At 41.6% G+C, this 24304-nt stretch overlaps 1 protein-coding gene across 1 annotated transcript in view; it reads right to left on the reverse strand.

Moving 5' to 3' along the window:
• LOC129863732 (microtubule-associated protein 1B-like) overlaps window positions 1-24304 on the reverse strand; it is a 54131-nt gene that overhangs the window by 21995 nt on the left and 7832 nt on the right. Inside the window, exon 3 of the mRNA XM_055935959.1 lies at window positions 4698-4780. Within this exon, the coding sequence (XP_055791934.1) occupies window positions 4698-4780 (83 nt within the window). The remainder of the gene's footprint in view (window positions 1-4697; window positions 4781-24304) is intronic.

Here is a 24304-nt window from a genome sequence, read left to right on the forward strand (position 1 = left end):
TCTGTGAGGTGAATTTTTGCAGATGCAACACTTTATTCTTTCTGTCCAGTAAACACTGGACAAGCCAGATGCTATTTTAAGGCAGTCTGACAAACCTCTAAAGTTGATTTCCAAACTGTATTAAGGGTTGATGGAGGTTTTTCTCGGTGACACAAAACATGTCAAACAAAAATGTGAGGAAGACCTGGGAGACGCTATTGATGATGATGAACGTATACAGATATGTTAGAATGCCCAGTAATGTTCATATAATCTCAGACATAAATTACTGCAGTTTAAGACCATCCATTTAATGTACTATATCCCAGTGAAACTGAATATCATGCACTTAGAAATTGTATTATTCTGCTGGAGGTGTAAAGCACAAATGGGGACATATTTGCATATGTTGGGGTCTTGAAGGCTGGCTCAATTCTTTAATCTCAGCATGTCTACAGATTCTCCCTTCTCCCTGTTTTTGTTTGCGTGGAAATGTTGATACTGGAGACAGAAGAAACTGTGTAAACTATCATTTATGAACTGTCTGTACTGGCGAAGGTTTTGGAAAACCTGGTGAACTCACAGTTGAGAGACTTTCTTTGTAATAACTCATTTTTATCTCCATTTCAGTCGGTTTTTCAAAGAATTACCTTGGTGTACATTTATACATTATATTATCCAAGAAAACCCTCAACGGGTTTTACCTCGTTAAATAAAGAAAAAAATATACAAAATTAATTGGAAGGTTGGTTATCCACCCACAATGTATGAAAGAAATGTCAAGTTATGTACAGTATTGTCACGCCCTGACCTTAGAGAGCATTTTGTGTCTCTATTTTGGTTTGGTCAGGGTGTGATTTGGGGTGGGCCTTCTATGTTCTTTTTTCTATGTTTTGTATTTCTTTGTTTTGGCCGGGTATGGTTCTCAATCAGGGACAGCTGACTATCGTTGTCTCTGATTGGGAACCATACTTAGGTATCTTTTTCCCACCTACAGCCCAACACCGTGCAGGAAGTTTGGTATTTGCCAGAGAACACCAAGATTGGCAAATTTGCCACTGGTGCCCTGTGCTCTTCACAGATGAAAGCAGGTTCACACTGAGCACATGAGCACATGTGACAGACGTGACAGAGTCTGGAGACGCCGTGGAGAACGTTCTGCTGCCTGCAACATCCTCCAGCATGACCGGTTTGGCGGTGGGTCAGTCATGGTGTGGGGTGGCATTTCTTTGTGGGGCCGCACAGCCCTCCATGTGCTCGCCAGAGGTAGCCTGACTGCCATTAGGTACCGAGATGAGATCCTCAGACCCCTTGTGAGACCATATGCTGACACATGCACATTTGTGGCCTGCTGGAGGTCATTTTGCAGGGCTCTGGCAGTGCACCTCCTTGCACAAAGGCAGAGGTAGCAGTCCTGCTGCTGGGTTGTTGCCCTCCTACGGCCTCCTCCACGTCTCCTGATGTACTGGCCTGTCTCCTGATAGCGCCTCCATGCTCTGGACACTACGCTGACAGACACAGCAAACCTTTTTGCCACAGCTCGCATTGATGTGCCATCCTGGATGAACTGCACTACCTGAGCCACTTGTGTGGGTTGTAGACTCCGTCTCATGCTACCACTAGAGTGAAAGCACCGCCAGAATTCAAAAGTGACCAAAACATCAGCCAGGAAGCATAGGAACTGAGAAGTGGTCTGTGGTCACCACCTGCAGAACCATTCCTTTTTTGGGGGTGTCTTACTAATTGCCTACAATTTCCACCTTTTGTCTATTCCATTTGCACAACAGCATGTTACATTTATTGTCAATCAGTGTTGCTTCCTAAGTGGACAGTTTGATTTCACAGAAGTGTGATTGACTTGGAGTTACATTGTGTTGTTTAAGTGTTCCCTTTATTTTTTTGAGCAGTGTAGTAGAGTTGCCAGATGGAAGCCACTCCTCAAGAAAAGGCACATTATAGTCCAACTTGGACTTTGCCAAAAGGCACCTAAAGGAATCCGATCATGAGAAACAAGATACTCTGGTCTGATGAAACCAAGATTGAACTCTTTGGCCTCATTGCCAAGCGTCACATCTGGAGGAAAGCTGGCACCATCCCTGTGGTGAAGCATGGTGGTGGCAGCATCATGCTGTGGAGATGTTTTTCAGTGGCAGGAACTGGGAGACTAGACTAGATGAAAGGAGCATAGTACAGAGAGATCCTTGATGAAAACCTGCTCCAGACCGCTCAGACCTTCAGACTGGTACGAAGGTTCACCTTCCAACAGGACAACGACCCTAAACACACAGCCAAGACAACGCAGGACTCGCTTCGGGACAAGTCTCTGAATGTCCTTGAGTGGCCCAACCAGAGCCCAGACTTGAACCTGATTGAACATCTCTGGAGAGACCTGAAACTAGCTGTGCAGTGACGCTCCCCATCCAACCTGACAGAGCTTGAGAGGATTTGCAGAGAAGAATGGGAGAAACTCCCCAAATACAGGTGTGCCAAGCTTGTAGCGTCATACCCAAGAAGACTCAAGGCTGTAATCGCTGCCAAAGGTGCTTCAACAAAGTACTGAAAAAATACTTATGTAAATGTAATATTTCAGTTTTTTTGCTTTGTCATTATGGAGTATTGAGAGTAGATTGATGAGGGGAAAAAACTATTTAATCCATTTTAAAATAAGGCTGTAACTTAACAAAACTTGGAAAAAGTCAAGGGGTCTGAATACTTTCCGAATGCACTGTATATATTATGTATAAGCTGGAAGTAGAAGCCTAAGTGTTGTTGTCCATTAGTTTACTCCTATTAGGGGAGGGATGGTAGGGTTAGGAGAAAATAATAAAGGGTAATATATAAAACTGTATATACAGTACCAGTCGAAAGCTTGGACACAGCTACTCATTCCAGGGTTTTTCTTTATTTTTACTATTTTCTACATTGTAGAATAATAGCGAAGACATCAAAACTATGAAATAACAGATATGGAATCATGTAGAAACCAAAAACAAATCCTCAAAGTAGCAACCCTTTGCCTTGATGACAGCTTTGCACACTCTTGGCATTTTCCCATCTTAATGCATTTGAGCCAATCAGTTGTGTTGTGACAAGGTAGGAGTGGTATACAGAAGATAGCCCTATTTGGTAAAAGACCCAAATGCAGCCCAAATAAATGCTCCACAGAGTTCAAGTTACAGACACATCTCATCATCCACTGTTCAGAGGAGACTGCGTGAATCAGGCCTTCATGGTCGAATTGCTGCAAAGAAACCACTACTAAAGGACACCAATAAGAAGAAAAAACTTGCTTGGGCCAAGAAACACGAGCAATGGACATTAAACTGGTGGAAATGTGTCCTTTGGTCTGATGAGTCCAAATTAGAGAATTCTGGTTCCAACCGCCGTGTCTTTGTGAGACGCAGAGTAGGTGAACGGATGATCTCTGCATGTGTGCTTCCCACAGTGAAGCATGGAATGGTGTGATGGTGCTTTGCTGGGACACTGTCTTTGATTTATTTAGAATTCAAGGCACACTTAACCAGCATGGCTACCGCAGCATTCTGCAGTGATACACCATCCCATCTGGTTTGCGCTTAGTGGGACTATCATTTGTTTTTCAACAGGACAATGACCCAACACACTTCCAGGCTGTGTAAGGGATATTTGACCAAGAAGAAGAGTGATGGAGTGCTGCATCAGATGACCTGGCCTCCACAAACACAAAACCTTAACCCAATTGAGATGGTTTGAGATGAGTTGGACCGCAGAGTTAAGGAATAGCAGCCAACAATTACTCAGCATATGTGGGAACCCCTTCAAGACTGTTGGAAAATCATTCCAGGTGAAGCTGGTTGAGAGAATGCCAAGAGAGTGCGAAGCTGTCACCAAGGTAAAGGGTGGCTACTTTGAAGAATCTCAAATATAAAAAAAACAATATTTGGTTACTACATTATATAAAATATACCTTTTTTGGTTACTAGATGATTCCATATGTATTATTTCATAGTTTTGATGTATTGACTATTATGCTACAATGTAGAAAATAGTAAAAATAAAGAAAAACCCTTGAATGAGTAGGTGTGTCCAAACTTTTGTGTCCAATGTAATGTATATATTTACAAAAATCTATATGGGAAATGATGCAGACAATTACATTGATGGAAGCCACAATATATCTGCAATGTTAAAGCTGATCTACCCACTAAAATAATGAATAATAATTGTTGACATTTTTGTATTATGGCCCCCCCACTTCTTTTTATATATATATATATATATATATTCCCGCCCCCTTAATTTGGTGATATCCAATTGGTAGTTACAGTCTTGTCCCATCGCTGCAACTCCCGTACGGACTCGGGAGAGGCGAAGGTCGAGAGCCATGCATCCTCCGAAACAGGACCCTGCCAAGCCGCACTGCTTCTTGACACACTGCTCGCTTAACCCGGAAGCCAGCCGCACCATTGTGTGGGAGGAAGCACTGTACAACTGGCGACCGTGTCAGCGTGCATGCGCCCGGCCCGCCACAGGAGTCGCTAGAGCGCAATGGAGCAAGGACATCCAGGCCGGCCAAGCCTTCCCCTAACCCGGACGAAGCTGGGCCAATTGTGTGTCGCCTCATGGGTCTCCTGGTTGCGGCCGGATGCGACACAGCCTGGGATCGAACCCGGATCTGTAGTGACGCCTCAAGCACTGCAGTGCCTTAGACCATTTATGTACTTATGGAATGTACTTACCTCAGTGCTGACAGCTGCATCTGAAGGGTTGAGAAGCACCACTGTCTCGAGAACGCTGCTTTTGTGGTGAAGAATTCTCTGCCCTGAAAACAACAAAGGGAAAACGTATAACTCAATCAATGTGTGCTGTGGAAAATATATAAATGAAATGCTTACATTTTTTCCCCTGATTGGTACATTTTTTTTTGCATGTAAAAGCATGCCTTAAATAGCTGAAAAATGTCAATGGCCCTATTAAATCAGAGGCTACAGTTGCAGCAGATCATTTTTTCCTTTGCCCTGTCAGGCCAGTATGGCATGTCGGCCCTCCAGAGAAGAAATGTTCTTAGTAGTCTCCTCTACTCAATCATCAAGGCCGCACACACCCAATTACCCACACAGCCTACTAATCACCCACCTACCACCAGCCACAGACTGTCACCAAGAAGCCATTACCACCAGTCCCTCCCAATTCAACCAGGGAATCAGTGAGAGAGAAACATCTCTTTGTAGTCTATTTGTTTCAGTATGAATCTTATGAATCCAGTGTTTCTTCATGAAATCGTTCATCATGTAACTCCAACTTCATAATTCTCTCCTTTAATATCAAAAGGCAATCATTGATAATTTATTGTGGAATCTCATGTATTCACTCTCTCTCTCTCTCTCTCTCCACTGTCAATCTATCTCCATTAGGCTACAGATTATTAATCAAACTGTTCAGATACAGACGTTTCTGACAGTCTTAATGTGACTATGTAAATGGTAATGTTCCTCCAGAGGTGACCTTTATCACTGCCTGTCCAATATAGCCATGAAATGGCTGGAACCCGAGAGTCCGCCTAGCTACTCAGAATCTGACGAAAAGAAATCACTGTTTTATGAACTTTCAGCAGCTTGCTTTAACTGAATAGTTTCCTTCGCCATTATTATATATTAAGAACCAACTGGGTAACCCTTCAACATGCTAATGCATGAATTCAGTGTTCATACGCCACACATCATTTAATGAGAAAACAGGACTTGTGCTTCCTGATAACTACCCAATTAAGAGCAAGGAGTGAGTCAATCCAGCATAAGGAATATAACAATACAAAACTGTCATGTAGTCTCTATTTAATCTGACTGTGTGCCTCCGCCTTTTGTTTGTGCTCCTCTGGTCCAAGTTGCACCAACACACTGAGGGCAACCACAGAGTCATCATTCACCTACAGTAGTCGTGATGCCTTCCTTGAAATCACCTGAGTGGCATCCCACATCACTGGGCACAGACTTCAGTTCCATGTCTATTCCACACGGGGTTCAGCGTAATTTCATTGAAATGACGTGGAAACAATGTTGACTCAACCAGCGTGTGCCCAGTGGGCATCGATCTTTCTCTCTGTCTCCTTCTCCTCTCCTCCTTTCACTCATCGTGGTGAGTCGTGGTGTTATTTACCAAGAGGTTCTACAGCCATGGTATACTGCTGCTACATTACTTGATTCAAGAGACTGGTGTTTATGTTCCTCATAATTTACAAAAAAAACTCTGCTTGATTTACCACCTATCATAACATGCCAACACTCGTAAAAGCTTAAGTTCTCTCCCTGCTGGAAAACCAGGCCAGATTTGTAAAACTAATACCGTGATTGCAAACAGAACAGAAATAACTGAAATGCATGATGCTTTCTTGGAGGTTGAGGGCGGGGTTGGGGATCTGCTCCGTTGGTATATAGAAAGACTACCAGTCGTGATTATCTCAGAGAGAGGGAGAATGTCTGGGGGGCTCCATACAGCAGTAGGTTCTGGCCTCAGGGCTGATTTAGCCATCCATATTTCATGTTCCAGATAGATCCTCCTACCCATTAACACACCTGCTGTACCCTCCTCCTGAGGGCTGTCACTCACTATGGAGGAGGTGCTCAACCTACGGCCACTAATGCAAGCCTGGCTCACATATCAGAGGAATAGATTTAGCTCGATAGGAATGTTTCTTTTGGCGGTTACATATCCTGTAATGTATATCTTTTTTGAAACCTTCAACGGCCAACGGCCAGGCACTCCAAATTAGAAAGGAGGAATAGGTTAAGCACATGTGGTTCCTAGTCGAAGGACTTCTTTTTAATTCATGGTGGAAATGTTATGGCGGGAAATGCAGATATCCATCATTTCTGAGTTGTTGTTTGTCTTGGATAGCTGCCTATAAGATTTACAGCTTTTGATACTGACACTCAGACCGCAGACCGCTATTGGAAACCCACAGTGTTTATTTTATTCCAGGGAGAGATCTGTGATTTTAAAATTTGCAGAACAAGTTTAGTTCAGTTCATGTTCAAAATGACTGGTTGTCTCTTTGACGCTGTGTTGTACTTCTTAGCGCAGTTCAAAGCTGGAGCTAATACTGTAGTCTCTTGCCGTGTATTCATTCATTTTCAACGGTCGGCTTAACAGCATCAGATGTATTACTTTAAAGTCCAGGGGTAATGTTTCAACCCCACAGTCTTCATGGAGATTGATAAGCAGAACCCTGCAGCCTAGAACTGGAGCCTCAGTGTTTCTGTATGAGAATAATAATTGACTGTGGGAAACACAATCTCCATACACAAACACCGGCTATTTCTCTACCGGCCCCTACTTCTTAGCATGTTGCGGCTAAATCAGGCACGTGCACAGATAGGACTCTACCTATGTTGAGCAAATGCCCCTTTTCGGTGGTGGTATAATTGACTCAAAAAATGAAAAAAAGTACAATATATACAATTTTTGATTTTTTCAAAAGACATTTGACAACAATGTGACAATAACCTTACAAGACAACGAACGTACAGAATTGGCTCACACAGTCACATGCAGGAAGCTACATATTGCACATTGAGTGTGAAACATTAGATGAGGATTATACAGAGATGCAATCAATGAGATGTGAGGGGAGATTCTCCATAAAATCAATAAAGGGTTGCCAAATTCTGTAAAATGTCTCTGACTTGTTCCTCAACGAATAAGTCATTTTCTCCAGTGGGATACAACTATTAACTTTGGATAGTCACATTCCAATTGGCAGCGGGGTATCTGCTTTCCATTTCAAGGCAATACATGTTTTGGCAATTGCTAGTAATATTTCTGCTTTATAGTGTGGCTTTGCTTAAGATAGGAATTAGTCAAGTTACCCAGTAGACAAAGCTCCGGGTCTAAGGGGAATGCAACCCCATGGATTGAGGATATGGCATCACCATACCCTTGCCAGAAACGGTGTAGTTTTGAACACTGCCAAGTTGAATGGAGGAATGTTCCTTCATCTACTGTTCATCTAAAAAATTGGGAGGAGATACCAGGGTGGAACTTGTGCAGTCTAGATGGGGTGATATAGAGCTGATGGCTGAAAGTTAAACTGTATCCGTCTGTATCTGGAGTTCAATGTGGATGTAACACCATCCCTGCATAGGTCACTCCATAACCCCTCATCAAGATTGATACCCAGATCTTTTTTCCCATCTAATTCAGGGTTTAGCTAACCCAGGCAGTGGTAATCCTGACATAAATAGATCATAAACATAGGAAATGGTCTTGAACAGTGGTTGGCCTGCGTGGCAGAGCTGTTCAATAGGTGACATCTTAGGTAGGTTCCACTAGCCCTTGAGATTCACACTGATAAAATGAGGTTGTAGGTAACTAAAGATGTCCTTGTTAGACAAGTGGTATTGCTGTTTTGGCAGTTCAAATGACATAAGAATTCCCTCCTCATAACAATGTTTCAGAAGAGTAATACCCTTATCAGGCCATGATCTAAAGTTACTGTTCTGGAGAAACATTGGAAGCAATCTATTGTTCCATAGAGGGGTTTCAGGGGAAATAACTCCCTCTCGTCTGAACAGCTCATGCAGTTTAAACCAAGTCACCACGGAATGTATAATTAAAGGGTTGTCTGTGATAGTTTTTATAGATTTCATGTCCCATTTGTAAAACAAATATCCCCCAGTGTCCTCATGTACATGAAACCTTTGAATGTTCAACCATGAGGGCGAAGGGCCATTGTCTAGACTGCACAACCCAGTAATACATTCTAAAAATGGGGGAGGTTTAAGCCCCCTTGACCGTAAACAAGGGTCAGTTTGTCCTGGCTAACCCTAGGCGTTTTACTGTGCCAGATATAGTGTCTAGTCAGCGTGTTGAGAGAGGAAAAGAATGCCGCGGGTACAGGGATGGGGAGAGATTTAAACAAATATGGAAACATGGGCAGGACATTCGTTTGAATTACATGAATTCTACGCAGTAAAATGAGTGGTAAGTCCTTCGATTTACACAGGTCATCCTCCACCTTTGGCAACAAGCTGGCCAAATTGAGTTTATAGAGGTTCTTCAGGTTACCATCCATCAATATGCACAAATATTTGAAACCATTTTGATTGAGTCCCGTGTAGCTCAGTTGGTAGAGCATGGCGCTTGCAACGCCAGGGTTGTGGGTTCGATTCCCACGGGGGGCCAGTACAATAAAGTATGAATGTATGTACTTGTAAGTCGCTCTGGATAAGAGCGTCTGCTAAATGACTTAAATGTAAATGTAAATTGATGGTATGATGGTCAAACACAGACAAAGGTCAAATTTCACTTTTTTTGTATCCAGAAAATGAACTATAACACTCTAATAGGTTCTGCAAGTGAGAGAGGGAATGTTCTGGGTTCGTTAGAAACAAGATAAGGTCGTCCACAAAAACTGGTAGCCCAAACTCAAAGCCATGTACAGAGCCTTCAGAAAGTATTCACACCACTTGACTTTTCCACATCTTGTTGTGTTACAGCCTGAATGTATAATGGATTAAATTGAGATTTTTTTCCCCACTGGCCTACACACAATATCCCATAATGTCAAAGTGGAATTATGTTTTTTCGAAATGTTTACAACTTAATTAAAAATGAAAAGCTGAACTGTCAATTAGTATTCAAACAGTTTTGTTATGGCAAGCCTAAATAAATTCAGGAGTAAAAATGTGCTCAACAAGTCACATGATAAGATAAGCACGATTTTTGAATGAATACCTCATCTCTGTACGCCACAAATACAATTATCTGTAAATGATCTGTAAGGTCCCTCAGTCGAGCAGTGAATTTCAAAGCACAGATTCTGAAGGCACTGTATGTAATAGCCTCAGCGCACGGTTGAATGGCGAGGGCGAAGAGGTGGGGGATAATAGGGAAACCCTGTCTGTTCCCCCTATAGAGAGGGAAAGAAGAGGAAGTCATCCCATTGATAGCAATCCTAGTTTTAGGAGATCTTATCTTTACGAGAGTGATTTTATCAAGTTTAAAAACACGATGCCTAAACCAAACTTTTGTAAAAAAGTGAAAGAAAAGGCCTTTTCGGTGTTGAGGGACACTGCAACACTAGGTATTGTTTTTGTATCAAATACTTTTCTGAGATTATTGGAGGACAATCTATTAATTATGAAGCCAGTCTGATCTGGGTTGACCAGCAGAGGGAGGCGTGACTGCAGTCTCTTAGATAGCATCTTGGCGGCCTATAGGAGGTGCACTTTAGGGTTTTTCCCCTTTCTTGTGAATCACTGTAATCACATGTTCAGAAAAAGACTGAAAAGCAGTTGTGGTTCCCGGGTTTTTTAAGTACCTCCGTAAGGTAGGGTACCAATAGCTTCTTAAATTCTTTATAGAACTCTGGGGGGGAAACCATCCGCCCCAGGAGATTTATTAGAAGGTGAACATTAAACATCCAACAATTCTGGGACTGAGAAATGATCACTCAGGCACTCTCTGTCCTCCTCTGGCATGGGAGGTTGAGAGAGGAGAGAAATGAGTTGATCTCTGATTGGGAAGTATAGAGTATTTCTTCAAAGTATCATTCATTTCAGTAGGGTGTAAGGATCTCTCATTAGTAAGAGTTTCTATAGCATGAATTGTCTTACTTTCCTCTGTTTTCAGTTGCCATTCCAATACTATATGGGCTTTCTCTCCAAGTTCGTAGGATCGCTGTTTTGATCAAGTAAAAGCCCTCTCAGATTGATATGTGTTCAGCGTACTATATTGCAGTTTTTTATTTACCAAGAGCCTGTATAGGTCTTTAGTCGGGCCTCTTTGGTAGGTTTTTTATCGAGCTCAAGAATGTCAGATTCAAGGACATTCATTCCGGCACCGTGTTTTCTCTTCAACCCTTTCGTAAAGGGTTTGTTTGTCTTTGTTGTTTGTTTGTCTTCGGAAAAAAATATGAATCTGCTCTTCGATGGATGGACAACATTCAGGTTACTTTGAGAGTAGAATGTATTTTCCATTGATATGCTCCATTTACCTCGGTAGGGATGGAGAGTGATAATACCAGAGAATGGTCAGTAAGCAATCTGGGGAGATATTCAGTATCTAACAATTTGTGAAACAGTTGGGTTTATAGCAAAAAAGCTATGTGTGTTGTGTGGGTGTGAATAGAAAACAGTAGTCCCTATCCTGTGGGTGCCTCTATCTCCAAGTGTCTAGTAAATTGAGATCCTTCATGAATCACATGGTGAGTTTGGCGGCTTTTGTAAGAGGGGAGGGTTTATCAGAGGACCTGTTAAGAACTGTATCTGAACAAACATTTAAATCTCCTCCAGCCAGTAGCCATCCTGGTGCTTGAGCCATCTGAAGGAAGACATTCTGAATGAACATATGGCCATCAAAGTTTGGGAGCATAAATATTCAATAGGGTCCAAGACTTCGAAGACATACTGTATGTCCCTGCACCAAAACAAACCTGCCTGAGTGATCATATATGGTGTTGCTGACACAAAAGGAGATGTTCCTACATTGCGGCTCCTCTTGCTTTGGAGTTAAAATGAAGACGCAAAAACTTGTCCCACCCATTTAATTTCTTGTGTTCACTGGCTGTAAGATAAACACAATGTCCGCCTTTCATTTCTTAAGGTACAGTATGTATACACTCTTTTTTCTCTTAACCGGGCTGTTAAGACCTTTTACGTATAATGTGACCTATTTTAGTGGATTAAGCATGGGCTGGGTTTCAAACAGATAACCGAATGGTATACACTATTATGAAAATAATGAGGTAACACAGAAGTGACCTATGTGTCTCTTTAGGAAGGAAACAACATTTACCATAGAAAACAACCAACCAGATTGTTAGACTAAAACAACAATCAATCATAAAAACATTTGTGGAGATATATTTGTTGCTCGCTTTCCATCTTGCTCTTACTAGCTAATCTTTGACATAAACTAAAACCTACGAGCTCTCTATGCCGAATATTTTACTGTCAACAATAAGGGCTGCTTCAGTCTCTTTTCAGGAGAAAAAGAGAAACATAAATGAGGGAAAAAGCAACAGGCCTAGGCCTACTGATTTTGCGGCGCCCAGTGAATATCAACACCAAAATATACCCTCCCATAAATGTCCCATAATAACGAGTGTAATAGAACTCAGTAACAGTAATTGAAACTGTCCCACTCACCTGTAGCGGCCGAATCGTGGGGTAATCACTTCCAAATTCAAAATAGACATTAGCAGTTCAGTCAAGGGACAGCAAAAACAAGATAAATCCATTAAACTGCGTCAAATTCCACCGATAGACCTTTGTAATTCAAACGCGGTTCAGTTCTTCTCTCGGCGTGTCGAAGAGATGGCTTCGGCCATTGTACTGAACTTTCATCCGCGCGGGGAGAATGAGGTAGTCAGGGATATTCTTCTCCTTCAGGTCTATGGTGGCTGGCGTGAACTGCTTGCGACGACTGCCGAGATCCGCGCTCATATCCGGGAAAAGACAGACCCTCTTGCCAGCAACGGGGATGTCCCCTTTGGCTCTTTCAAGTCACAGTATCTTCTCCCTTTCCTGGAAATGGAGGAACCGTGTGGGCTTATCTGGTGTGGGTTTTGGCATCAAGGTTCTGTGGGCACGTTTGGTTTCTAGTGGCTTGGTGAAGTTGTTTATGCCAAGGAAATCAGGGATCCACTTAGTGAAGAAACTATGGGATCAAGGCCCTCGCTGTCCTCCTTCAATCCCACCACATGGATTTTGCTACGTCTGCTCTGGTTCTCATCTGGTCCACCTTGTTTTTGAGATAGGCATTGTCCTTCTGCAGGTGTTTGATCACCTGGTCATGTCATGTGATGGTATCTTCAATGGTGCTGGTGTGCAACTCAGCCTCAGTTGCTCTCAAAAGCAGATCATTCAGGGAGGATTTCAGGAAATCAAAGGAAGAATGAAGTTCAGCCGATTTCTTGTACATTTTTAGTGAAAGACCTTTTTTACCATCTTGAATTTCCCGGAGGAGAGTCGCAAGCATGCCAGAAGAATTGGAAGTGGCTGCCGAGAGGAACAGTGTTGAACTGTCGTCGGTGCTCTCAAAGCTAATGCTAATCTTGCTAGCTGTGGCGTTGCTATCGTTAGCTTGTGATTCAACAAAGTTTTTGTCACTACCTCGCTGGCAACGAGCATACTGCAGGCAGGCTGATGGGGTGATGCAGACAGAACATGCTTTCCATCCAATCCTGCAACCTCCGTCCCAATTAGGCCGTATGATTTTGCTTGCTTTGGACTCCAGAGAAGTGACATGATATATCCCTAGTTGAAATTGGCTGCTAACATGAATGACTTTCAGCGCCAAATGCAGGTATAAAACACCGTTTATTTTTGTAGCCTATCTTGCACTTAGAAAATGCATAACCGTTTATGGCTGTAATGACAGGCTACAATTGCACAGTGATTGTTTGCGCATGGCAACAAGTGGAGTTGGGTTGGAAATAGTAATAGTAGGTTACAGTATTTCTTACAATCGTCTATTTTAACTGGAATAGTGTTGGTCATTATTAATAAGTGCAGCGTTTCCACTTCAAAATAGTTTAGCAAAATGCTTTACTCATCAGATTGTGCTGCATTCCCCTCTTGTAATAATTGCTTAACGAGTCTGTGACAGCGTTTGAGTGTTGTTTTTTTGTTGGGCTGAGGACATGCCCCCCAAAAGGACTGTGCACAGCCCTGCAGCTAATGGAATGAAAAAGTGGGTGTTTTGTCCTCTTTTTCAGGGTTTCTATGTAGATCAAATGCTTTGGTTAGTGCCCTACTTTACTTTTCTGCAGAGAACAGAGGGAACAGTTCAACCCAAAAATAAAATGTTAAAACTCAGTTATATGCAGTACTAGGCCACAGTCCCAGCATTCATTTTCTATAAACACAACTAACACACCCATCCTGTGCACCTTGGAAAATGCCTCTGTTTACTTTATCCCTTTACTTTACCCCTTAAAAGAAATAGATAACAATAAAGGAAATACTATTGGGTGTCTGTTACCAGAATGCTAACAAAATTAGCACAAGTAATAGCGAAATTCCACAGAGGCTGCTAGCTAAATATGCATAAGAAAATAAACAAATTGCAAAGACAGGCAATCCAGCTCATAAAGTTATACATATATAGATAGGAACTACCGAATATCATTTTTGGTGAGTTTGGACATTTACAAGCATATGTGAACGAGAGACATTGTGCAAATGAACAAAGTTTTGACGCATGCTTGTCTGAAGGAAGAACAGTACCGCAAAGTGTGTTCACGCTGTTTCTGTGTGGAGTCTGGAGTCGCTAGGGCAATGGGCCTGACTTTTCTGCCCGGAGAAGTTGGGGTAGGAGAATTCATGAACAGCATTCTTGTAAGGGGTGCTTAACTGGCGGCAGAGAAGTCAGACGCAGGAGAGAAATAACTGTGTTTCCATCGGCGCAGTTTATTTACAAAAAAACCCACCGGAAAACATAATAATAAATATCAATGGGTAACATAACCCGACGCACACCAGTACAGACGTTCACAAACACTTACAATAAACAATCTCCGACAAGGACATGAGGGGAAACAGAGGGTTAAATACACAACATGTAATTTCGGCGGAAGTCGTGACTTCGGCGGAAGTCTTGACAATTCTATCAGCAGACAACGCTCTGACTGATGTGTAGTTACTCTACTCTGGTACATTTCTCGATGTACCCAGCCTACTTTTCTCTGGTAAAATGCGAGATGAACTTTAAGCAAAATATTAGGAAATGTAGCTGGCTACATTATTTCTATGATAAACATTAGAAATATGATGGCCATGCATCATTTTTGCAAAAAAGACCTTGATTTTTCATTGTAAGCTCATTTACTTGTGTGGCTGCAGTCCAAATAGCGTTGCACTTCTGTTGTCATCTGATGAAAATGAAGCTATTTCCTGCCGAATGTGTTGCACTAATATATTTTCTGCGAAGGAAAACTATAGTTGCACACCCTGATTACTCTAATGAATCAAAAAAACACTTTGACTTACAATATAAAACGCGACCCCTGTCAATACTCAACTGGGGAACCACAGTAAGCGTCATTATGTAAGATAAAGTGAAATGAAGAACGTGATCTGCTTCATCTCCTAACGTATTGCACAAGTCGACTGCAGGTATTTACTTAAAAAGTAGCTACAAATATTAAAATGTATTGAAAAACGTCAAAGAAATAGTTTCAATGGCATTGACAGTGTGGAAAAAACATTCCGTGGCTAGCGCTGTTACCCGCACAAACACATGGTTTCCATGTGTTTCATGCCATTCCAGTTGCTATGTTCCATCCGTTATTATGAGCTGTCCTCCCCTCAGCAGTCTCTGCTGGTCTACACCTGTTGTTTAAAATATTATTCAATTCTTATTTGATATGCTTGCAGCAAGTGACGGAACCCCAGTATGCAGTCCAAAGATGCTGGTCAGTGGACGATAATCTGTAAATTCCTCCAGTACAGATCCTGGTGAAACTGAAACACTCCAAAGATGATGCCGAGGGCTTCTCGTCCTATCTGTGCGCTAGTTTCTGCTTCGTTCAATGTCCTCGATGCGAAAGCAATCCACTTCTCTCCACCAGAATGCATGATCTGCTCCTGGAATGTCTCGTTCTTGTTTTCAGTCTTTGACATTTTCTCTGAGCTCTTTTTGTTTCTGCGGGCTCGTTTGATGTGGCCCTTTTTATCACAGGCTCAGAAATCCATGTCCTTACAGCAGCATGTACACGCCTGATGTCCCACGTTACCACAGGGGTTCCCGAGTGGCGCAGCGGTCTAAGACACTGCATCTCAGCATTAGAGGCATCACTATAGACACACTGGTTCGAATCCAGGCTGTATCACAACCGGCCGTGACTGGGAGTCCCATAGGGCAGTGCCCAGCGTCGTCTGGGTTTGGCCGGTGTAGGCTGTCATTATAAATAAGAATTTGTTCTTAACTGACTTGCCTAGGTAAATAAAGGTCAAATTAAATATATATAGATATAATAATAATGTGCCTTGATTTCTCTGTCTCTGATTTCAGTTGCAACTCTGTGTACTTTTAGTGATGAACTCAACTGCTGAGCCTCTTTAGCAGCTAGTTCCATGGACACGCTGACTTCAATGGCCTTTGCCAAGGTCAGATTACTTTCAGTCAATAGTCTCTTTTGTATAGCTTCACTTCATAACCCACATACTAGTCTGTTTCTAATGGTGTCATTTAGAACATCATTCAACTCACAGTGCTCTGATAGTTTATTTAATGCAGCAGCAACCATCGTCACTGATTCTCCCTATTCCTTATTTATTCTGTGGAACCTAAACCTTTCAGCAATAACTAGTGGTTTTGGTGAGAAGTGTCCTTTCGGTATTGTGCACAAACTGTCATTCTGTTACTAAACTTTGCATCTCTACTGTTCTTAAAGTAAATGTATTTTTGTATAATGTTCTGTAGAAATTGTTAAAAGTAGTCATTGTGCATAGACTTGTATAGTTTGTTTAACTTTGCAATCATTGGTTTTGGTTGGACATACATTTTAAAGGGAAAACTATGAGTCTCAGTGTCACTCCGTTATCATGGCTTTGCCCCGGATTAAATCGTTTTTATTAACCGTGTGTGATAACGCTGTTCGTATGGTAGGCTTTTGATGTTTTCAAAGCTTTTAATTCAGGATCAACATGAGATCAGATGCACTTGCTTAATTATGTTTGTTAATAATTGTGCTTATTGGGGAAGTGGTGTTAAAACCAGGCCAATTTACAGCACAATGAAGACAGTTTAAAAGCAAACCAGCATAGTACATTTCTCAACATGAATAACGCCATAATTTATACACTATGCAAAATGGTAATGACATTTCTAGTCAATTATCTCCTAGGAGCATATTATTTATTTATATCATATCTAATTAATTTTTGATTGTGGGGAATACTAGATGAGAAGCTTCTCATAAATCATCCTTACTATGTTATAAGACTTTACACAGCTTATTGTTATCTATTTTATTGTTACTACTCTCCCTCCACATTGTAAAAAAGACAACTTAACCAACTGCTTAATCAGCGTAATTTTGCGAGTTGAGTGGACTTCAGAAGGACAAGAATTTGAGATAATGTGTTAGTGTCAACAAACTCCCCTCAAAATCAGCTGAACAAGCTTGTTGAGTGAAATTACAAATTCATGTTTGCTTAAAACAACTCAACCTTTTCCACTATTATCATATTTCCCAGCATGCTATCTTGCAGGTTGATTTTCAGAATTGCTTGTTTCAATATCTGTATTTTTGCATGTACTTTGATTGGTTGATTAATCGTATGCTACACAAACATAAATAACAAAAAAAAATCTATAATCTGTTTGTAGATGGACTTATTGCACCTGTTACTGAGATGGCTTTTTCAGTTTATATGATTAAGGTAGTCTCAATAAGCAATATTCTCTACCTTGGCAGTCATTCTGAATGCAGGTTGCGGGTGATTAAAAAAGTTGGATATCCACTCTGTGGCTGAATTCCAATAGGAAATACACATCACTTTGCAAGCAAGCATAATGCGATTTGTAAACCAAGAGTTTCAACCCACTGTGTTAGGGTGTAACTCTCAAAGAAAAGCCTTATGATAAATGTAATGTCATAAAGTGTTTATTTTTAAAGATACCATGTTCACTTAGGCCAGGCCTGGGCAATTATTTTCCATGGTGGGCCACATTAGAATATATTTTTGCCATTGCGGGCCAGAATCATATTACAGGATTATACATCATGTGTGTGACTGTGTTGACAGATATATCTACTGTAAATCACCTCCAGATATGCTACTTATTATACTTTTTTAACATGCACAGAAATAAACCACATCCATGTTCTGTCATGTTTTGTCTTTGATCATCATGTCTTGTCCCTGTGCTTCCCTCTGCTGGTCTTATTTGGTTCTTTCCCTCTTTCTATCCCTCTCTCTCCCCCTCCCTCTCTTCCTCTCTCGCTCTCTCTCTCTATCGTTCCGTTCCTGCTCCCAGCTGTTTCTCATTCTCCTAACTACCTCTTTTACTCTTTCACACCTGTCCCCTATTTTGCCCTCTGATTAGAGTCCCTATTTCTCCCTCTGTTTTCCGCTTCTGTCCTTGTCGGATTCTTGTTTGATGTTTGCTGTTCCGTGTCCTTGTTCCGCCCTGTCGTGTTTTTGCCTTCTTCAGATGCTGCGTGTGAGCAGGTGTCTATGTCAGCTACGGCCTGTGCCTTCCTGAAGCGACCTGCAGTCTGTGGTCGCGTCTCCAGTCGTTCCTCTCTACTGACGAGAGGATTGAGAATCATTGTTTGTTTAAGACTGGAATAAAGACTCTGTTTCTATTACGTCGCTTTTGGGTCCTCATTCATCAGCATAACATGTTCTCCTTTTGGTAGGTATTTTCATGATTAAACATGCAATGAACTACACGGAGGGAAAAGTACACTGTGCATTCAGCACCACGGACAGAACCCTTGTTAACGGGTATGCACAACACAAGAAAGAGAGAGAGAGCTCAACATTACATTTAAACTACTCAATCAGTGTGGGGAGTGAAGTCTCTGATGGGTATTGGCTAGAGCAGTAAAGTCAGGTATAGTTTCTGACGTCGATATGCGCAGGATTGCTGAGAGATGATCTGTGCCTTGACTTGTTATATTTCATCACTGAAAATGTCTGTTCACATACATAGGTTGACCCAAACAGTACAAACATCTTCTGAGCATGACTCCTAATCTTTGGAAGGTTTTGTTCATCGAGAGATGCATAGAAACTCGTCAGTGACATTGTTTTGAATAGTTCTCCAATCACTGCATCAGACTGAAGATTGATAAGCTCAAGTTGCAGGTCAGTGGGAACGTTATCCACATTGAAGGTGAAAGGAGAGGAAACCAACAGCATGTCATTTTCCAACACTTTGACATCCTCAAAACGACGAGAAAACTCACCGTTCAAAGCACGCAGCAGCGATGTATACTTCTCCCACTGGTCATCTGATAGGGAACAGACGAGTAGAGTCGGAAGGTGGGGGAGATTGTTGGTTTCTACTTGGTGGGTCAGGAGGAGTAATTTTCCTTGAAGGCTTTGACAAGGCTGTGCAAAAAGGCCCTTCCCTTGTAGTTCGGAATTCAGTTTATTCATGAGGGACATGATTTCCATGGTGAAGGCAGAAACAGCCAACCATTATTTATCTTGCAGTTGAGAGAAATCCACATATTTTCCTTTCATTTGCAAAAACTCAGCACTCTCCGACTTCAGGTCCCACAGCGCCTTCCCCAAACTCAGCCATCTCACGTTTATGTGGTAGGGGAGATCTGCACGACCCGACTCTTCTAACAGTGAGACAAACTGCCTGTGGTTTAAAGATTTTGCTCTTATGAAGTTTACCACTTTAGTGACTGTATCCACAACAGAACACATTTACAGAGCACCTCCTGATGAATAATGCAATGCAGGAAAATCATTTTCTGATCTGGGTTCAGCTCAGCTACTTGATCTTGTATCCTTTTCAAAAGGCCAATGTTTTTTCCTGCCAAGTTTGGGCACGTTTGGGCACCCGTCAGTGGTCACACTGGATAACTTTCACTGGATAACTCCGTCCCAGCATTGCCACACACTTATTAACCTCCTCCAATAAATCTTTCCCTGTGGTTGTGCTCTTCATTGACTGCACTGAAGCAAGCTTCTCTGTAATTTCAAAGTCTGGGGTTATGCCTCATAAGAATATCAACAACCGCAAAATAATTTACCTTGTCTTTCAACTGCTGTTCCATATTCTCTGCAATGTCCTCAGCATGCCGTTTCACTGTTCGTCTTAACAGGGAAACATTTTCAAACAGCTCTCTTGTCGGGGCAAAGTATTGCTGCAGAGTCAATTAAACATTACTTAATGAATTCGCCCTCAGCAAATGGCTTGCTATGTCTAGCAATTTTGTGGGACAGTACATACAGTTGAAGTCGGAAGTTTAAATACACCTTAGCCAAATACATTTAAACTCAGTTGTTCACAATTCCTGACATTTAATCCTAGTAAATATTCCCTGTGTTAGGTCAGTTAGGATCACCACTTTATTTTAAGAATGTGTCAGAATAATGTCAGAATAATAGTAGAGAGAATGATTTATTTCAGCTTTTATTTATTTCATCACATTCCCAGTGGGTCAGAAGTTTACGTACACTCAATTACTATTTGCTAGCATAGCTTTAAATTGTTTAACTTGGGTCAAACATTTTGTGTAGCCTTCCACAAGCTTCCCACAAGAAGTTGTGTGAATTTTGGCCCATTCCTCCTGACAGTGCTGGTGTAACTGAGTCAGATTTGTAGGTCTCCTTGCTCGCACCCGCTTTTACAGTTCTGCCCACAAATTTTCTATGGGATTGAGGTCAGGGCTTTGTGATGGCCACTCCAATACCTTGACTTTGTTGTCCTTAAGCCATTTTGCCACAACTTTGGAAGTATGCTTGGGGTCATTGTTCATTTGGAAGACCCATTTGCGACCAAGCTTTAACTTCCTGACGGATGTCTTGAGATGTTGCTTCAATATATCCACATAATTTTCCTACCTCATGATGTCATTTTTTTTGTGAAGTGCACCAGCCCCTCCTGCAGCAAAGTACACCCACAACATGATCACGGTTGGGATGGTGTTCTTCGGCTTGCAAGCATCCCCCTTTTTCCTCCAAAAATAACGATGGTCATTATGGCCAAACTGTTCTATTTTTGTTTCATCAGACCAGAGGACATTTCTCCAAAATGTACAATCTTTGTCCCCATGTGCAGTTGCAAACCGTAGTCTGGCTTTTTTATGGCAGTTTTGGAGCAGTGGCTTCTTCCTTGCTGAGCGGCCTTTCAGGTTATGTCAATATAGGACAGATTTTACTGTGGATATAGATACTTTTGTACATGTTTCCTCCAGCATCTTCACAAGGTCCTTTGCTGTTGTTCTGGGATTGATTTGCACTTTTCGCACCAAAGTACATTAATCTCTAGGAGACAGAATGCGTCTCCTTCCTGAACGGTATGACGGCTGGGTGGTCCCATGGTGTTTATACTTGCGTACTATTGTTTGTACAGATGAACGTGGTACCTTCAGGTGTTTGGAAATTGCTCCCAAGGATGAAGCAGACATGTGGGGGTCTAAAGTTTTCTCTCTGAGGTCTTGGCTGATTTCTTTTGATTTTCCCATGATGTCAAGCAAAGAGGCACTGAGTTTGAAGGTAGGCCTTGAAATACATCAACAGGTACTTCTCCAATTGACTCAAATGATGTCAATTAGCCTATCAGAAGCATCTAAAGCCATTACATAATTTTCTGGAATTTTCCAAGCTGTTTAAAGGCACAGTCAACTTAGTGTATGTAAACTTCTGACCCACTGGAATTGTGATACAGTGAATTGTAAGGGAAATAATCTGTCTGCAAACAATTGTTGGAAAAATGACTTGTGTCATGCACAAAGTAGATGTCCTAACCTACTTGCCAAAACTATAGTTTGTTAACAAGAGTGGTTGAAAAACGAGTTAATGACTCTTACCTAAACTTCCGACTTCAACTGTAGCTAGCTCTCGCAATTCCGTTGTTTGATGAATGCCGTTTTGTGAGAAGTCCTTGCTGCTTTTGCAACTGACAAAGCAACTCTTTCGATGCACTTGCTCTCTGCTCTGAAGACATATTCCTATATTTCTCTGCATGCCTCATCTGGAAGTGTCGGGACAAATTGTAGTCTTTCAAGACAGCAATGTTCTCTTTGCACCCTAAGCACACAGCTTTCCCTGATAACTCAATAAGGACATATTTTGATGTCCACTCTTGCTGGAACACCCTACATTCATTGTCTACTTTCCTTTTCTTTGAAATCTTTAAAAAACGAATTTTTGCACAATTTATAGCTGTGGCGTGTGTTATTATACGTTCCTTCAAAATAAATGTCCCACAAGCGGTGGGAGGTTAATCATTACCCAAAGGAAAGTATTCAATTGTTTTCTACTTTGAATAACAAATACATTTCTTTAGTAAACCAAATTCTTTATGTGAACTGAGCATTATTCCACAGGCCATATTGAATAAAGTTGCAGTCCACATATAGCCCCCAGGTCAACCTTTACCCAGTCTTAACTTAGGCACTAACTTGGTGATGGCTGAGCTACTTAACTGCATCGAATACAACAATGCTGTCTCTGTCGCTAACAAATATAGTCATGGGTGGTAACTACAATTAACTGGAAAGGCACTCTGGGAAATATGCAAATAAGGTAGAATACATTCTCAAGTTGAATTGTATGTTCACTCAACCTAAAATTCAAAGTTGAGTGAACACTGTGGACTGTGTCTGTAAGATAGGTATAAGATGTAGAAATTGAAGGTAAAAGCAGAAGTGTTTATAAGTTTACTCCAATTGGGGGATTGGTGGTAGGGTCGCGGGGAATAATAATAAAGGCATATTCTTTAAAAAAGTATGTATGTCTATATAGGTATGTGTATGTATATATGTGTATATGTATGCATACGTGTATGGATATATATATTTACCCAAAAAAATATGGGGGAATGGAAATGATGCAGACAATTACATTGGAAGCAACATTCTTTCCGCAATACTAAGCTGATCCACCCCTAAAAAAAAAAAAAAAGTTGAGTGAACATACAATTTGACTTGAACAGGTATGTTGGGTCAGCTATATGCCCAAATGTTGAGCCAACTCACAATCGTATTGTACGTTGAATCAACATGTTTATTTTTTCTTATTATTATTTTTTTTACAGTGCATCCCTCTCATCCCTCCTTTTATTGTGAGACCCAGGCTACTGAGGAGTTCATCTATCGCTCATTCCCCCGACTCCCTCCTTCTATCCCTCCCTTCATTGTGAGTCCCAGACCCAGGCCACTGGGGGGGTTCATCGAGCTAATTACCCACGGGTCTCCTGTGCATCTGCATCCGGGCCGCGTTGCTCAGCAACAACACACACACAGAGAGGAAGAGAGGGCGAGGCCGGAGGAGAGAAAGCGAGGGAGACGCTATCTGGAGGAGCGAGAGGGATAACAGGAGGAATAAAGAGGAGGACAGTGCACATCACTTAAAGGCTGTTATGCTCAGTGAGGTGAACGTAAAATGGCTACTGACCCCTGCTGTGTCACTGTTTAGCGGTCGACATTAGAAGTGTCAAAGTGTATTTTGGCTAGACACACAGCTAGAATCCGCACAGCTAGAATCCAGTTTCGACCACCATGGTAATAAATGGCTTTGGTTTTCATCTATATTTGGCATCCATTTTGGTTTGTTTGCGAGGATTTCATATTATTTGAATGTAGCACGCCTCAGTGTATACCACTGTATCCGCCAAGGATACCCCAACATCACACAATCATTGACAAGAACAATCAAAACAAATTGAATATGCAAACCTCTAGGTATGTAAATATCCAAACTGCTGCTGATTCACCAGCTGTCAGTTGACAATGACACAACCCAAGGTCAGAGATGTGAGATCATAAAGGCAAACACACACACACACAAACAAACACACTTGTGTTTTCTATCCTCATGGTGACTTAAAATTGATTTCCATTCAAAACCCTATTTTCCCTAACCCCTAAACCCTAACCTTAACCTGTGACCCATAACCCTAACTCCTAAACCTAACCATAATTGTAACCCTAATTGTAACCCTAAACCTAACCCCTAAGCTTAAAATAGCCTTTGTACTCGTGGAGATGTGGGAAATGTTCTCTTCCAAGGACAGTAAAAATATGAATCTATGTATACTGTCTAGGTGCAGTTGAAACTTACACCAGGTAGGTGTGTGCTTGTAATTAAGACAAACCACAACACTTGCCATCTATTCTCTTCTGGCTGGAACCATCAGCCCAATGGGCAGCCTAGCTGACCATGACCTGTATGGGTTATACTTTACAATACAGAGACAATATTCCATAGTACTAAAAGCTGTATATTCCAATGTAATAACATGGATATTAGGTAGATTATCCGTATGGAATAAGGCCTATAAAATGGGACACCTTGTGAACCTAAAAGGTTGGCTGCACGTCTGTTCCCGGTCAAGGTCACCCTGTCCACTGCCATGCCACATGTCCTGCTAGCTATTAGTCCATCAGGACAACTCCTTTATTGCCCACGCTATAGGGAGACAGCCAAGCTCACTGCTGACACTACAGATCCAGGGATACATAATACAATCACAGACAGCACAGAGATCACACACTAAACACTGCTGGGGGTTACTGCACCTAGAACCTAACGAAGGTACAGAGACAGAGTTAGAAGGAGAGAGAGAGCAAGAGAGAGAGAGAGAGAGCGAGAGGTATCCTCTGAAAATGTAAAGAAGTGAAGTATAGGGTGAATATTCAACATTAAAC

Source organism: Salvelinus fontinalis, chromosome 10 (genome assembly GCF_029448725.1).
Source record: "Salvelinus fontinalis isolate EN_2023a chromosome 10, ASM2944872v1, whole genome shotgun sequence".
NCBI lineage: Eukaryota > Metazoa > Chordata > Actinopteri > Salmoniformes > Salmonidae > Salvelinus > Salvelinus fontinalis.